Below are 17,157 nucleotides of genomic sequence, written 5' to 3' on the forward strand. Positions count from 1 at the left end.
GTCTGTTATTGGTAGACTGTTAAAATAACTATGACTTCAATTTCCTGCTTGCATTCAAAGGGGCGTGTGTTTCTCCCTCCGATCTAGACCTACTAAATCTTTTGGAAAACTTTGTAGGAAATACCTCCCTGACACTTGTTTTAATTAATGCATTTTTAAAGTACTTGGACAGTAACAGTTACCTTTCTCCTTGAAAACATTGTTTCTTTCAGGCACCTGGAAAATTAACTGGAAGCAGATTGTTAAAGAGATTATTTCCTACAATGCTGAGTGATCTTAAACTTACGTTCTTGCTTTTGTAGTACTTGATGTTCCTCTTTCTGATATATGCTAATAATGTAATCTTTTGTAAAATCTATTCAGGTGTAGAATTTGGTGCTCGAATGATCACTATTGATGGAAAACAGATAAAGCTTCAGATATGGGATACAGTAAGTAATAAATCATAAAAATTGTTTAAACTTATGGCCCCCCTAACCTTTCCTTTATTCTGGCTAAGCTCTATCACCAGCACTCATATACTATGCACTTTGTCTTGCAGCTTTCTTTGGTTTATATGAAGTTAAAAATTTGTAAAATTTCCTTTTTTTGGTGTGACGTCTTCTTAGTACAATTTTTTTGGTATTTACACTTATTTCCTCAACACTGTCAGATTTGTAAGACTGGAATTCATGCTGTCTCACTTTTTGTGAAAGTTTGCTATATTATTAAGAACTTAGATTTCTCTAAATAATCTTTCTTTGTGCATTTATGCAACATCCTGTTGTGATGTGTCTGCTAGCTTTAATCAAGTTCTCTAGAGGAAACGTTTGCATTTCCAGGGTAGAAGAAAACATACAGCTCACTTTTCATAGAAGAACGCTTAAGAACACAAGTTCACTGTAATCATGAAGATAGTAAATACTTCAGACAGTTAAGAAGGGATTGATAAAAGCTTAAAGTTTCGAAAAGCTTTCCAAAAATCAGACTTTGACTTTTGAGGTTGTTCAGGTTAAGAACATACATTTGCTGTTTTCTTCTTGTCACTTTACTATAGTCAGCCTCACTGTCTACATGAAGCAGCTTTAAGATGTTCATACTGATAACTATATCTTTCAACTGTTCCCTAAAGCAGAGTTACCCGTTTCCTTTTCTAAAAGCATTTTAGGATACCTTTAGGAACTGACAGGTACATGAGCCACAGCCTCATCTATGTGCTCTTTTTGGTACAGCAAGTCAGTGAGGGATCATGCATTCATATATGCATGCCTACATATGTGCATGTGTATATTAAAATGTAAACTTAGTGAACTTCACAGGTAAGGCCTTACTTATTTTACCAGTTCATGATGTGAAGTGGCATCTAACACCTGTGTCTCCTTGGAAGTTCTCTGTGAAAAGGTATAGAACGATATAGTCAGCTTATATATATAATGGTATGGTTAGGCTTTTTCTGCCTTGGACATTTTTACTATTATAACTGTGCATTGCTGATTACCAAGGTGTCTGAGCATTTTTAAGTTCAATAAACAAGCAAATCTCTGCAAAAACAGTAACTTGATAATCAAACCTCTGTTGTGTGATGTGATTACATGAGAACATACCTAGATTGGTCCTTGTTTTCTAAAACTGGGACAAATTTTCTGTAGCCAAAAGTGCTAATTTTACTACCAGCACAACCACTGTCTTTCATTGGCTTTTGAACTAATTTTGTTAATCTCCTTAAATACAAATGAACTACAACTATGTTTGAGTAGATTGTGCTTGTCTTAGTGCCTCTGACTCAGTGGTTTTTTGGAGTGTGTTGCCTTGAATGCGTGCAAATTATCTAATAGCCAAAATGTCAACCTAATTGCTTTTGAGTATAATTTATAAACTCCTTTCAAGCAGGAATTTTTTCCTGAATAGTTTCTTAAGTATATCATACAGAAATTAAAAATATTAATTGAAAACTTTCATACATTGAATAGACTGGTATACTCATGTTATTAGCAATGAATAACTTAGTGTATTTGCCATAGTTAAAAATTAAACTATTTTAATTTAAAGATTAACTATTTTAATTTAAAAATTATAATCTGATTTTTAAAACATGGGATATTTCTATTCTAATCTAATCTTGGCTTGTAAGCATATCTGAATTCTGCTGTCTTAGTTTTGATCTTGCATGCAAAGGTGTTGAAGGAATAGGAAAAATAACACATATGATGAGGTAATTCTCAAGGGATATTTTACTTATGAGCCTTAAGTCACACAGAAGTGTCCATAATGACCAAGGATATGCCTGTATCATGTATCTGCATTGAGTGTTTCCTGATTTTTCTGTTAGCCAAAACTGCTACTGTTGCTGGTGCTATGTCCATGTTTGTTAGACTGGAACAATTTCTGTTTAATAAGAGCAAGTTCATTTTACACCTATTGCAAAGGAAACACATGAAGTATTTTGTTTCTCTTGGTGCTTACTGAGTCACACAATAGCATCTCTGTGATTTAGTGCTTGCCTTACACACCTGCTTTTAATTAATCACTGAACAGGATGCATCCTGAGCAGATACATAAGAAGTGGAGAACTCGATAAAATTTGTTTTGATTGTTTAACAATAAACTTACTTTCTTAAGAGAATCAAAAATGTAAATTCAGATTTTTCTGACTCGATTCTTCTAGGCAACAGTGATGATTTTGTGTTGTCTTCAGCAGATCACTGCAGCTCCAAGGAAAGGTGTGTCTTAGAAAAGGGAACATATGAAAGCTGCAGCATACCTCACTGTGGGAGTATGTTCTACCTTACAGGGGCAGCTGCAGCTAACACTGTTGTATGTCTGTGAGATCCATTTGTGTGTCCTTCTTCTATTATAACTCAAGAATATTTTACTTTTTCATTAGCATCTTTCAAATTCGTCTTAGTTTGGATTAGGATTGTGTTATGGAAGTTAGTTCTGCTTACTGCAGTCTGTTTTTCACATGGGAGTATACGAACTGAATTCCTTTTGGATGAGGCCAGACTGGAAGATATGCCTAAGGAATGCAGGTACGCCCATTAGAAAGTAGTCCAGTATATGGTCCTGTGAGCTGGTAGTCTAGTAAAACTAGTCTGATTGAAAAAGACACTCATCCTGAGAAAAAAAACCCACTTTTTTCCTTTTTGATGCCTTTAGGTCAGTCAAGAGGAGTGGAGTTATTGGACCAAATTGTTCATTTGTCTATCTTGAGTCTCTAGATTATTTCTTTTCCTGTGTCTTTATCTTTCAATAGGTGGATAGACTGAGAAATGCTTTTCTCCAACTGATTAGTTGGTAATTGCCTATTATGATAAGTTAAGCTGCTCTTTTGTGGGAGTGTGGTATTTGAGCTTGTGTCAGCTGCACAAATATCTTTGAGGGAACTAGAAGTGATGTACAGCAGCTAGTAAGGATTAAAGTGACTGTTCTGGAAGCTGCTAAGCTTTCTGAGTTTAGACAAGCTGAGGTTGATTGTCTTGTGGCAGCAGCATAACACTGAGAAATACTAAAATTGCTTCTCCTCAGAAAAATGTCATTGTTGTAGACACTGGCTTGTTACCAGGCTGAGTCAGTGGCCTTCATTTTGTTGTTGAGGGGAATGTTCCCTATTGTGTTGACTGTTACTAACAAGTCATTGTTGGTGAGCAAAAGTAAGCAGTAGTTGAAAGAGGGTATTTAAGTTCTCTCAGACACTGCAGCAGGAGAGATCAAAGATGATACTAAGTAATATTACTGTCCTCTGAATTGATATCAGTAAGAATTTTTCCTGTGTATTTAAATACTATATTTTTCAATATCTATTTCAGCTTTATTTCATGGAAATCTGTGATTAAAAAACATTTTTATTATGTTTATGTACCACCTTAGCATTGCTCAGACAGATGAAATGTCTGAAATAATTGTGTTTTATAAGCTAATTGCAAGTAAGTGCTTGGTTTCCATATGAGTGTGTTTTCTGGTGGAATTGACAGTGTTTTCTTTTTTTGTGTGAGAACTCACACAAAAAAGCATGTTTATGGAAGACAGGAGACATAATTGTTGAAAGTATATTTCACTTTCGGATATTCTGAATATACTACATCTTGCTGGAAATTAGGTTATTTTTCATGTCGTTGCAACCGCTTTAGATATAGTAGAACCAAATTAAGTTCCCTCATTCATTAAATGAATATCCATTTCATCTTAGTGATTTTGACAATTGCTAGGATGTAAGGTTCACCCCCAAGAGTTCGTTATCAAGTGTCTGCTTCATGATATTTCTTACTTGTAGTCAGAACATACTCTTAGTTCATGGACAGTTGGTGTATTCTTTTATACACTTTTTTACTAATTTGACTTTTCAACCCTGGAACCTGCATGAACGTGGCTGCATGTCATGACCCTCTGTTACACTGCTGTGAAGTAACATCAAGAACTTAGAGGATCTACTTTGGTTCCTGAAACTAGTTGGATCATCAGTTCATGGATTGCGTTTGCTTCTGTGTGGAAGGATGAACTTATTTCTGGATGCATGTATCGGAGGGTGGGGTAGGGAGACTTGTCCATTTGATGGTTAGTCCTATTGCAGTTTGTGTAATATGACCATCATCTGAACTTCAGTGCTGGTAGCTAAGTTATTGTTCACACCCATGCTGACACTTCAAGAAGCTGAGGCAACTTGATACACCTTTTAGCTTAGCATTCATAAGCCTTTGTCTGTCATGCTTAAATGTGTTTGGTTATTGAATTACTGTAATATCCATATGTTTTTTTCTGACTGGTTTTAGATTTCTTAGCAGTTTATCCATGGCTTTCTACAATAGTGGAGCAAACTCTTGCTTAGGATAAGGCCTTAAATGGGAGGAGTGTGACTCACATTTTTCCACAGTAGAACTCCCATTTTAGTGAGGGTAGCTACTTAAAACCTAAAGGTTTCAAATACCTTGAAATAAACCATAAGTGTACTTGTAATAATGGAAGGCTAAAACTTTATTTCTGTGATGTGTTGGGAATTGCTTTGGATGTCTAAATGACATTTATTCAACACCAGCAGAAGAACAGGCAGATGTACAATTGTCTGTATTTAGACATATGTACAGTTTCACCCTTGAGGATCTTTAGTCCACTTGAAATTTCAGTTCTTACATCATGCCGATGGGGTTATTCTGAAGCAACATGTAACTTAGCCGAATCCTTCACATAACTTCTGACACCTTCTTATGTTATTATGGATTCTTCTTCAGCAACACCTTTAGTTCTGTTCTTGTTTGGGAATGACTTTGCTGGAAACAGCAGTGCTTGGTTTTTATTTTTACACTACTGTGCCTATTTGTACTACATGCTAGTAAATCGCCTTAAAATTCTGTTTATTCTGGATTAGAGACATGATTGCAAAAAAGAGTAATGCATTTATATAAACAAGTTACCATGTGACTAAAAGGCTGTTAATTTATTTATAACTTTCAAAACTATATATAAAGGTACGTATTGCTCTTCTCTTTCTGGAACATTTTGTTCCAGGGATCAACTTTGTGGAGTAGTTCCCAAATGGCAGCTGTCAGAGGTGGTGTGACACTTGCGTGAGTTGGTTATTTCTTAGATGTCTTTTTCGTTTGCTATACAACTTAGGAAAGTGTAAACAAGTGAAATGAGTAACTCCCAATGTGAATGAGATGTTCTGTCACTGGTTTTAACATAACACACATATGCCTGTTTTAAAAGTGAGGGAGTCTAGAGCTACTAGCTATGGTGCATTTTGGTTTCTCATATTTCATATAGATGTATACTATAAAGTTTTCTCCTAATAAAAACTGTTGGTCAGCTTGGATGGTAAAGGCCTGCTGGGATGCGCTCAGATAACTTGGTCCTTGAAGCAACTTTCCAAATTCTTCAGCATTGAGAGTAGAGAATTCAGCAAAGTTGGCTTTTTTTTTCTAGGGAGATGCTCTGTTGTGGATCCTGTTTTATTAACTACTTTCTTGTCCTGCATCATGGCTCTTTTCATTATTTTTTTTTCTCCTTAGTTTATAGATTCAAAAATATGCAGGTAAAGAACTTGCAAGTAACCCATTTTGCAACTGACACCCATGTGACTACACCACACACTTGGAAATGACACTGAGATTTCTTCTGGGAATAGTAACACTTGGAGTCTTTTCTTAAATGTGCCACAGATACTCTGTCTGTGGTAACACACTTGCATGGCTTAAATGTTCCTGAAAACTTTAGTGCAGATCCTAAATTTCCATGTATCTTAGTGACCCAAGGTGATTGATAATGTTTCATGTTTTGCTTACATCATTATTCTGAAATTGTTTTGGTCTCTATACTGAAATATGTTGTCAGAAGCACACAGGATATATATTCATGCAGTTCAAGTGGGGATGAAGATTTTTATACTCTTTTGAAGACTTGTGACTTCCAGAACTATGATTATGTAAGGCTTTCTTATCAAAAAGTTTGTTAACCAATATGATATGAATTGTAAAAGCTTACAGTACAGAAAATAGCCAGCGCTTTAAACATTGCTTGTTTATTAGAGGCTCATGTTTTTTCATGATTAGTGATCTACTGGCATCAGACCTAGGACCTGTTTCTCTGAGGAGAGAGGATGCGTGCTCAGGCCGACTCAGCATGCAGTTTTTGGTTCCTGTAGGCAGCTATGTCTGAGCTGGAGTTTCTACATTTGAAATTGCTGTCATGGTCTGACATGTCTATTACTGACAATATTGTCCATCTCCCCAGTTCCACTGCAGTGTAATTCTGACAGTGGGTATAACCAGGGGTTGTCTTGGAATAAAGATTTGTGTCACCCATACTGGATGTAATGTGGCCTCGGGAAATACCCTGTTTAATGTTTATTTAGTTACTACTGCCCCCACTATTCCCCACATCACAGCCCCTGACCTCCCCCATGATCTGGGCAACCTGCTTTCGATGGTCCTGTTTGAGCTGGGGAAGGGGGGGGGGGGGTGCAACAGGTGACCTCCAGAGGTCCCTATCCCACCTCAATCATTCTGTGATTCTGTGAAAAAAAACTTTTTAGTATGGAAGAGATAAAAACAAGCAAGTGCTGGATTTTGCAGGAACATGAAAGGGATAGTAATAACAAAACTATACTTAAGATAAAGGGCTTTTCTCTGATCTCAAAGCTGATTTGAATTTATACTGAGCTTCTAAACTTCTACTTCTATCTGTTACTCCTTGTAGCAAGTAGCTAAACTTGGGTAGGTCCTACTTTGCAAGACCAGTAAAGTACAATTATAACACACTTATATTTTTTTTTAAGTTTGTTTTGGCTAATAACCTACACTTTCTTTTGGTTTTGTCTTCTTTGAAACAGCTTGTCCCCTTGAAATGAAAGGGAGGGGACGGGAAGCAAGATGTGAGATGAAAGAATGCTTTAAGTAATAATGATACTTAAAAAAAAAAAAAAGCTGTGGAGTATTTTCTACAAACCTAACCCTGCTATTTGACCTTCCAGATCTCATTCAGAATTATCCTGTTAAAATAGACAGTAAATTATATATATATATATATAAAAGGTGTTTCTTTTTATATAATACCTTTCTTATATTACATATAAAATAAAAATTGATATAATGAAGCTTATTTACAAAAACTCAGTTTTATTCTGCTTAGAATGAAAGGGAATTCAGTTTGTGTTGTCCATTGGTATAGGTAAGCACAAATTCATTATTGCTGTATGGAAGATGTGTTCCTTTCACCAAAGATACAGTTTTCCACCCTTCAGGAAGCAGTGGTATTTAAATTTCAACATAGGCAAGTGAGACACAATTAAAAATGTTACAGTATTTTCAGGATTTATATACTGAATTTCTGTAAGTGATTCTTTTAAGAACTCACAATTCATAAATTCTTGTAAGATCTACTAGAAACCTCTGACAGTCTTGCTTGACCATGATTAATTCACTCAGGGAGATGAACAATTTCACGTGTCAAGGTGGAATTTATGAAGGTGAAACAGGCAATCTTAATGTGGTAGACAAAGTCCAGGTCATGTATGAATTTAGGCAATAGATAGAATACATGGGTAACGACAACTGTATTGGCTGGTTAGGAGGGAAATGTTTCATGTATCTACCATCCACTTGAACTAGTCACCATACTGAGAAAAAGTAGAGCTTAGTTGAACTTCTATGTAGGAAACCAAATATTGCACTAAAAAAACTGTTGGGATTTTTTACTATTTCTCTGTGTATTCTGCTGGATTTTCTGTATTTTACTATCAGTGTTTACATCAAGATGTACTTGGACTATCGGCCAAGAGCATGTGCTCGTGTATTCTAATCGTGTTGAAGCTATTAAATGTGTTGTCTGTATTTCATAACTTTTTTCACCAGAATGGCTAAGATCAAGTGTTTTCTTAAACTGAAACAACTGATTATTCTGGAAGATAAGGATGATTTCTGAAGACTGAACATGCCAAAACTTGTTGTGCCGCTGTTCTTGTTCAATAACAGTATCTAGACCAAGTTCTCCTTGAATTCAAGAATTCTTGAATTAATATAAGAAAAGTACGGTAACTGTGAGAAGAAAAAGTTATGCATACACTAATTTTGTAGGCAGAACTGAAGGGTAGCTTTTATTTGATAAGTATTTCATTCTTACTTTTCATGATTTTAAACCAGGGCAGTTTCCTATAGTTTTGCAGATAACTAGCTTACTGCACATAGGGGTTTCTTCAGCATTAATATTAGTATTTCTTAAACATGTTCTGTGTTATCTTTGAATTATTCTAAAACATCTATTATTACTAAATATTAGAAGTAAATATTTCTTCTAACAAGTGTCAGGCGCTAGATAGCTCTTCTGAAAAACATGAGCACGAGGAGCTCAAGATCTGTAACTATGAATATTTATTTTTCAGGGCAGTGTTCTTTTGAGCATGTTCTTTGAAGTGCTGAGAATTTTACAGGATACTTTTCTGTAAGAACTATCTAATTTATGTAGAATCTAAAGTTTTTCACAGTGCCTATGAAGATGACTCTTGTGTCCTGTAGCTGCTTTGACAAGCATTATTTATCAAGTACAGAGGAAATTGGTTAACTGTGGAGCAGAATTGTGTAAAATTGAATTCATGACTATTTTCCGTTTTTTCTTAATAAAATGATTATGAAAGAATTCCATCTGAAGACTGTTGAAAGCTGGCTGCAGTTTATGATATAACGGATAAAATCTGCATCCTTGGCCTTCCAACAACCTTTACACCAGCAGATGGTGGGCGTAAAGATGTCATTCATCATTTATTTACAATGGACTTTATTTATTCTAGTGTCAACAGCTGCCCCAGGGAGCGGGTTATTGAATTCAAATGTGAAGCTCTGGGTTATTTGCTTCCTTTCAAATTTGTCTTCAGAGCTTAGTTGCTAGGAGTCCATTCTGTGCTCTAATAATGATTCATGTATTGTGAAGCCATTCAGTAAATTGGGTTGTCAGGGATTGCCAAAAAAGGTTTAGAGGTCTTGTTCCGATTTTTTTTTTTTCTTTAACAGCACTGTGCTGTGGTCTGTGTCTTCTGCTTATGTGCCTTCTCTTGCTACTGCTGGAGACTTTGTCCCCAGTTGTCCCCTCTCTGATTTCCCATCCATATTCCTCCTTGTCCCTGTCTTCTGAAAAGTAAAATTCTATGGTCCTGTGATTCTAAGTTTGTGGTGTTCAGGACCAAAACATAAATATGAGATATGAAATAATAACACCTTGTTTTCTACAGGCAGGACAGGAGTCCTTCCGTTCCATTACAAGATCATACTACAGAGGGGCAGCAGGGGCTTTACTAGTGTATGACATTACAAGGTGAGAATGCCAACTGGATTACAATGATATGTCTTTGTAGAATTGTCCTATGATATATAGCAGTGCTAAAATGTCTCATTTAATTTGGCTTTTTGTATAGATATTTGTAGTCTAACATTGTGTCAGCTTTCCTCAAGTGCTCAAAAATCAAGAAATAGCCTATGTAATGTATATACTTCCAATTTTCTCTGTATAGTAGTAAAGAAAAAGTATACATAAAGGCTCAGGAAGAATGAAACAAAATATTTTTTTACTATTTGACCATCAACCTCTGGATTATCTTTATTGAGAAAGACCTGAAAATATTTCATTAATTCCTTTCTAATGTTTTTATTATCATGAGCATTAATTTTTCTTTAATTATAACAGATTATTTTACTGATGTGCCATTCTGCAAAGGAGTAAAATAGTAAAACATAGAAGTTGGGTTACAAAAGATACCAAGAAACCTCTACTGTTGCTGTGTTTATGAGGTCTTAATGTGTTAATTTTTTTAGTAGCTGTTCAGAAGTTATAAAGATTTTCCTGCTGTATTGAATAAAGTCTCTATATACAGCTTGTAATCTGTAAAATTGTGGGTACTGTGGCTGGCTTAAGAATATTTTGGAGCCTGAACATTTTCAGAAGTTGCTTGCCTCCTTTTGTGGATCCTGGCTCTTGTTGCTGCATTGAGCAATGACTTTTTACTAGAGATTTCCTAAATGTTTTTCTTTTTGTTCCCAGTTTATGTTTAAATATCGGGAAGTAACATATTCTTTCCACTGGATTTCCAATAAATGAATCTTTGATTTGTAAATAAATGGGTTTACTCTGATTAGTATTTTAAAATCACTCTGCAAGTGTGAGATTTAATTTTTAATGTATACGTTCTGTAAAAACTGTAACATGCCACATTAGTATATCTCACTTTAAAAGACTTTACTGCCAAAGTTATTATTCAATTTATAAACTCAGAAAATTAGCAATCATTTTTTACCTTAAGTAGAAAAAGCATTACTATATGAGTATTTGTACTGTTGTTTGAATTGCTGAAGCTGTTGGGGACTTTTAAAATTCTGTTCAGCAGATTTTATATGTATATAAAATTATAGATTCTTACAGCTATAAGAATCCTCTTTACTCTTTGTAGCAAACATGTTTTCAATTACTTTTCAGGCAGAGTTCATTAATGCTCCTTGTTTACAAAATTTTCGTTCAACTATTCTACCTCTCACAAAGGGATTACTAGCTTTTATCCCTGGTGCATGTGTACTAATAAATGGTTTGATTACTGAAGTAGAGAAACTGACAAAGAGAGCCAGAGGATTTCTTGAAATACTGTTTTTAATTTTCCTTCTCTTTTATAACTTAGGAGGGACACTTTCAACCACTTGACAACTTGGTTAGAAGATGCTCGTCAGCATTCCAATTCCAACATGGTTATAATGCTTATTGGAAACAAAAGGTAAAGTTTTATCAGCTATTATTTTGTAAGAGGGAAAGATTTATGACTCTGTATTTCAGTTTTTGGCTTTTTCTTATTTGTAGGAAAAATGTTGCCTTTAAATTCCTTTCAGTCACTGGGCATAGTTCTGTGGTAAATCTAAAACCTCTCCTATTCTAATTAGACTATACAATGTGCAGCACATGGATCAACTACCTTATGTTCTGAGTATCTTTTTTAGAAATAATTTTATTTCTAAAGGATTGACTGTGAGTGCGTGAAGTCATGGACTGTGTGAATTACTTTCTCATTATGTTTTTTTTCATCTGGAATCACCAATTAGAAGGACCTATATCTCTCCCTTATAAAGAGAATAAGATTCCTAATTTGAGATGTTCTAAAGTGCTTTAGTTTTTGGCTAAGAATCACAGCAGAGACAATGTCATTTAAAAAAACTCAGAAACCCATACCACAGGATTCACTTCAGAAACTTCTCTCAAATGTAAAAAGTATATACCTCAATGATTATATGAGATGCTTCTGAATTAGCCTGTTCCATATTCTATATCTTTTTTCCAGGGTTGGAAGCAGAGAATGCTTTTTCACCATTTCCTAGTGAATTCACTGGGTGATGAAAATACAACTAAAAGTTTCAGAAGTGTTACATAATTTGTAAACAATTATTTACTTGGTCTTCTCATCAGCTACACTGTCCAAAATTATAAAATGGTTCCTTATGATGCTGAGACTTTGGTCTGTAGTGAAGGTCTTTATATAAAAACACATCAATGAATACATTAAGTTCATCCGTAATTTTTCTAGTTTTTGATGCAGTGAATCGTAGCATCATGTCTAGATTCTTTTGCTGGATGCAGGATTTTTTCAAAATATCAAAAGCATCACCTCAGTATTTAATAATCCATTAGTTATGGGCCTTTACCTAATTGACCTGAACTTGTCTCCACGCCTCAGCAATTTTTGAAGGTAAAGATGTGAGTTGAAATAATGGCATGTATGCTTGCTCCTTAAAATTTAATTAACAGCTAGATCATTTCTTAGATGCTGCTGAGAAACAGCCTTGTGATAGAGTGAGTCTGGTTTTGCTACTCAGGCCTGTTCAACTCTGTACTTTCTTCTTCTTCCCCCTCTTCTTCTTTTTATTTTCTCCCTATGTCTACCCACTGCCGCTACCTCCTCCTGAAACACATGTTAAGCATTAAGTAATTGTGAAGTTTGTCAACTTTTTTTATACCTAATCTGGAAGATGACTGACAACTTTCTTTTTCATTGAGGAATATAATAAGCATAATCTTCACAAAACAATATAAAAATGTAATCTGTTCTATCAAATGAAGCTTTGGTAAGCCCGTGATGTCCCTGAGCAACTGTATTTATACCTTTGTGAATAAAAATATGGCACTGAGAGAAACGTTAAAGTGCACTGTTTGCATATTGAATTGACATCTGTAACTATTCCTGATTATTCTTAGCTGTTAAACCAAATTTTCATGTCTTACATTCTGCTGATGCAGACTCTACCACGATTGTACATTATAATATGCTGCTTGCAGTTAGCTCAGAAATGCCCAGTCAAACCAGGTTTTACTCAAGCAATAAATATTCTTAAAATTTGTACTGTAAATTGAGTTACAGATCAAGGTGCTACATGGATTAAAGTTCAATAAGCTTTTTAAGGGAGTTTTTTTTTCAAGGAGGACAGGAAGAAAACTTCAATTTGCTTGCATTATCCTGAAAGTTCTTATTGTAGGGCAAACTACTAGAGATGGATGGAAGGAAGAACATGTATACTAGCATAATATTTTTGAAGGAATACATACTGTTCTTATGACTCCCAGAAGTGCATTTGACATAAGTTTGTAGTACTGACTTATGGCTGGATTTTAAGAGTGTTGAGAATTTAGTTTGAAATATAATGGCTGTTTGTTGAAAACGTGACAAATACTAGTGTTAAAACATGACAAATACTGTACTTAATCTTCTTTCCAGAACAAAGCATAGCTATATTGATCTAGTAAGACCAAATGCTTCGAATTATTCGAATGGAGAGAGGAAGACAACTGTGGTTAGTAGAAGCAGTTAAAGCTCTTTAAGAATATGTTTAGGTATCGGTGGTGAATTTTGATTGGGCTGTCACTGCAGTTTTTGATACAGCTGCACTATTTCAAGTAAAAAGTTGTTTGTGTTCAGCGTTATCTCCATGACAGAAGTGAATCAAGGTTTTAAGAAAGGTATTTTTGAGGGTAGCATGATCTTAGCAAATAAAGACATTGCTTAGGTTCAAAAAGAGAATGTCAGATAGCTAATACTGGGAGTGCTTAAATATAATGAACATCAGTTTCAAAATTGTTTTGAGAAAACATTTCTTGTATCCTTATCTTCAAACTATTTTTTTAATGTTTAAATGATCTACTGAATTGTATTGACTCTATAACTCATCTGAGCTAGCATTTAGTTGTTAAAAACAACAAAAACCTGCTTTGCTGCAAAATAGATGCCACAGTGAGTATTATTTATTTTTAATATGTGTATTATTACAAGGTTGGCAAACACTGAAGCCTAGTATGATACTTTTTATTTGTATTCTTACTGCAAATTAAACATAATCTGTTTGCATGCTGTTTAGTTTAAAAATGTGTATCTGAGGAGATATTTTTACTTGCACAAGTTAGATGAGACTTTACTGAAAAATATATTTTGTGTTTATTATTTATGTATGTGTACCATTGTTGCTTAAGATGTAATATACTTACAAAGAAGGACTATTCCTAAAGATTTAAAAAGTAAGAGTAACATACTTGTCTATATGACTTATAGAAACAGTTTTGTCTTCAGTTGTCCAGTCCAAGAGGGGTTTTTTCTGGTCTTTTGTGTAATATTTAACTTTCAGCTAAATTGCCTGGAAAGCAGGAAGCAAGAAATTGTCTAATAGTCACTTCAATTTCTTTTGCTATTGGACAGTCAGGCCTGGACTTTCAAAACCTAAATGCTAGCTTATTGGGAGAGAACAGCTAATGTAGTTTAAAAGAACTTATTCTTGCTTTTAGATCTTTTTATCAAAACAGAAATAGACTGTATGAAGTTTTGCTACTGAATAGAAAAAATGAATTTTATTTTTTAAATTATTTTTAATATTAAGAAATAATTTATAAAACTCCCTTATCAGCTCAGCTTTACAGTATTGGATTGGTAGATAACGTTATACTAGAAGAGAGTAATATGTACCTAAAATGATAATGTCTAAAGCTAGTATTCAAGAAATACCTGAATAAGTATACACTCATCCTGTTGAAAGCCATTTCATGAAGTCTTTGATTTATGTCAGCTAGGATTGATAGCTCAAGCAAGTGTGATGCCTGTGGCTATTCCACATACTGTAAGTGCAAGGCTTACAATAATTCTACCTTATGTAAGGGCTTGAATAGATATCCATATCTACCTAAGTTCTGGAAGGGGCTCTTGGTTTATAAGGCTTATAAGCCTGCCAGTGAAGAATAATATTTACATGGACATGTTGGACCATGTAATAACTTTTTTTTTCTTCCATCTTAGTGATTTAGAATCTAGACGAGAAGTCAAGAAAGAAGAGGGTGAAGCATTTGCACGAGAGCATGGACTTATCTTTATGGAGACATCTGCCAAAACTGCTTCCAATGTAGAGGAGGTAACTTTGCTGAACACTGGCATTTTACTAAAACAGTTGCTTTGAATTACACTTTATACAGATATTGTTTCTCTAGAGCATTGATTCCTTAACTTGAATGAACTACTTTTTAATTTATATTACGAGAAAGACAATGTCTGTGTTGTACCTGATTGCACAGCACTGATTATATTGCTGGGATTTAATGTACTTGTGGGGTTTTTATAAGTATTTCCTCAGAAAAATGGCTAATTTCTGTCTGCACTGAAATCTAAGACTAGAATAGATATGCTGGTCCAAAGCAAGCCAAACTACTGGTATTCTTGGCAGATGTAACTCTAACCTGTTTTATAGCCTCTAATATTTTACAAGCTCTTCAGAGCAATCTATTGCAGTGCTTTGGTATTTGTGTTGTTGTCATCTTTCCACTACATGGTAGGAATCTTCTTTGCTTCAATTCACACACAACTTCTTTTTTCTGTCCTCTACAGAGCTGCTGAAGAGGTCATTGTCTTGGTTGCTGTAGTCTGCTATGTATTTGAATAAGTTTTTCAGTTTTTGCTTCTTTAAAGAATTTAAGTCTTTTCAAGTTTGGCTTATAGTTCATATTTCTGGACACATGTGAGTTCTTGCATATCTCACCTTGATGTACTGCATGCCTTTCTTGAAGAGGGGTTGTGGTGGGCTGCTCTCAACCAGCAACTGAATGCCCACCGAGTTGCTCACTTGGTCCCTCTGCCCAGCAGGATGGGGAAAACACTAGAAGAACCAAAGCAAGAAAAACTCAAGGGCTGAGATACAGAGTTTAAAAAATGAAGGAAAGACGTGGGAGAAGAGTTACAGAAAGGCAGTCACTCCCAACTGTGAGCAAGAGTGACTTTGACTACCCTTTAGTTTTTATTCTTGAGCTTGATGTCAGATTATATGAAATAACCCTTAGGCCATGTTAGAGCTGTATTGTGTCCCTTATGATTTTGCCTACCCTAACCCTGATCACTGGCAGGAGGAGGGCAGAGTAAGAAACACAAAACCTTGACACTCAGCTAATGCTAAAACATCAGTGAGTTATCAATACTGTTTTAGTCATAAATCCAAAACGCAGCACCATACAGACTGTAGAGGAAACTAACTGCATTCTAACCAGACGCAGTACAGTGGTGAACAGAGAGCTCCAACTGAGATGTTAGTGCTATGTAAAGCAGGAAGATTGCTTCACGTGTCTTTAAAGCCCATACTCAGTTCATACATCCACAGTGACCTTTTTTATAATAGCATGACATAGTTCAGCTTCTTACACTACCTGATCTGCGTTATTCTTCTCCAGAGTTGTCCTAAACGCAAAATGTTGTGCAACCAATGAGGTATTCTTTTAGAGGTAAAGCCTTTTACTTTTGAAATATTATAGTTTTTTTGAAAAGTTAGAGTAAGTTGCGCATTGCTTTAGCAGAATTCAATCTGGTTTGTTACTACCTGATTCTAACATTATCACCTCTCTTTGTGTCAAAAAATATGTCCTAGTGAATGAATTGTCCAGTACCTAATGCATCTCTGATTATCAGGAGGCAAATGAGCATAAAGTTCTTTATCAAACAAGTTCAAATAGAATTCTCTCCTGATTATATGAGTGAGTGATGTGTGTGTGCGCTGACTTTCTAATTCTGATGGAAAAGCTTTAAGATATACTCCTTGTCAGTGACAGTCAAGTGCATTCCTTAAATGGTAATCTCAGTCAACACTAAAATAGGTGGCATGATTTAGAATAGTTACAGCTACAGGAGCAAAATTGTAATCTTTAGTAGTTTCTTTATATGAACAAATTGGCTTCTGTCATTAATGTTTTTTAAGCTGTCTCCTTTGTTTAATCCTAATTTCCAACACTGTGGAATACCTTAGTAAATCTGTAGCTGTAGCAGTGCCTTGACCTGTTTGGTGCTTGGATCTCAAGACAGTTTAAAATGCTCATTGTGTTCTTCAGGATTGTCTCATAACCTTTAGCTTGGATAGAAATGTTTAGCAGTGGAAAACTTCCCATTGGTTCTTTATCTTATGCAAGGCTGTTGGGGAAGTTTCTACCCTGTTTGCACAATAGGTAATTGATGGCAGGGAGTACAAGTAGGTGTAGGCTCTTCCTTCATAGTTACTTTGGAGACTTCTAAGAATTCACTGTGACCACAGAGTTAAATTGTCATGTTGGATGTGGAATGGTATCAGGCAAAAAGAATTTCTGCATCATCAGGAGGATAGACAGATTTTGGGGGAAGGTTAGGCACAGGGTTATAATTTGACTGCAGAACAAGGA

General features: G+C 35.1%; 1 protein-coding gene across 1 annotated transcript in view; it reads left to right on the top strand.

The window, feature by feature from the left end:
* Window positions 1–17,157, top strand: part of RAB2A (RAB2A, member RAS oncogene family) — a 41,370-nt gene that overhangs the window by 13,885 nt on the left and 10,328 nt on the right. Inside the window, exons 3-6 of the mRNA XM_051771363.1 lie at window positions 364–431; window positions 9,692–9,774; window positions 11,126–11,218; window positions 14,768–14,879. Of these exons, the coding sequence (XP_051627323.1) occupies window positions 364–431; window positions 9,692–9,774; window positions 11,126–11,218; window positions 14,768–14,879 (356 nt within the window). The remainder of the gene's footprint in view (window positions 1–363; window positions 432–9,691; window positions 9,775–11,125; window positions 11,219–14,767; window positions 14,880–17,157) is intronic.

This window comes from Manacus candei, unplaced genomic scaffold (genome assembly GCF_025592945.1).
Source record: "Manacus candei isolate 608988 ecotype Guabito, Panama unplaced genomic scaffold, ASM2559294v1 h1tg000008l, whole genome shotgun sequence".
In the NCBI taxonomy this organism is placed as follows: domain Eukaryota; kingdom Metazoa; phylum Chordata; class Aves; order Passeriformes; family Pipridae; genus Manacus; species Manacus candei.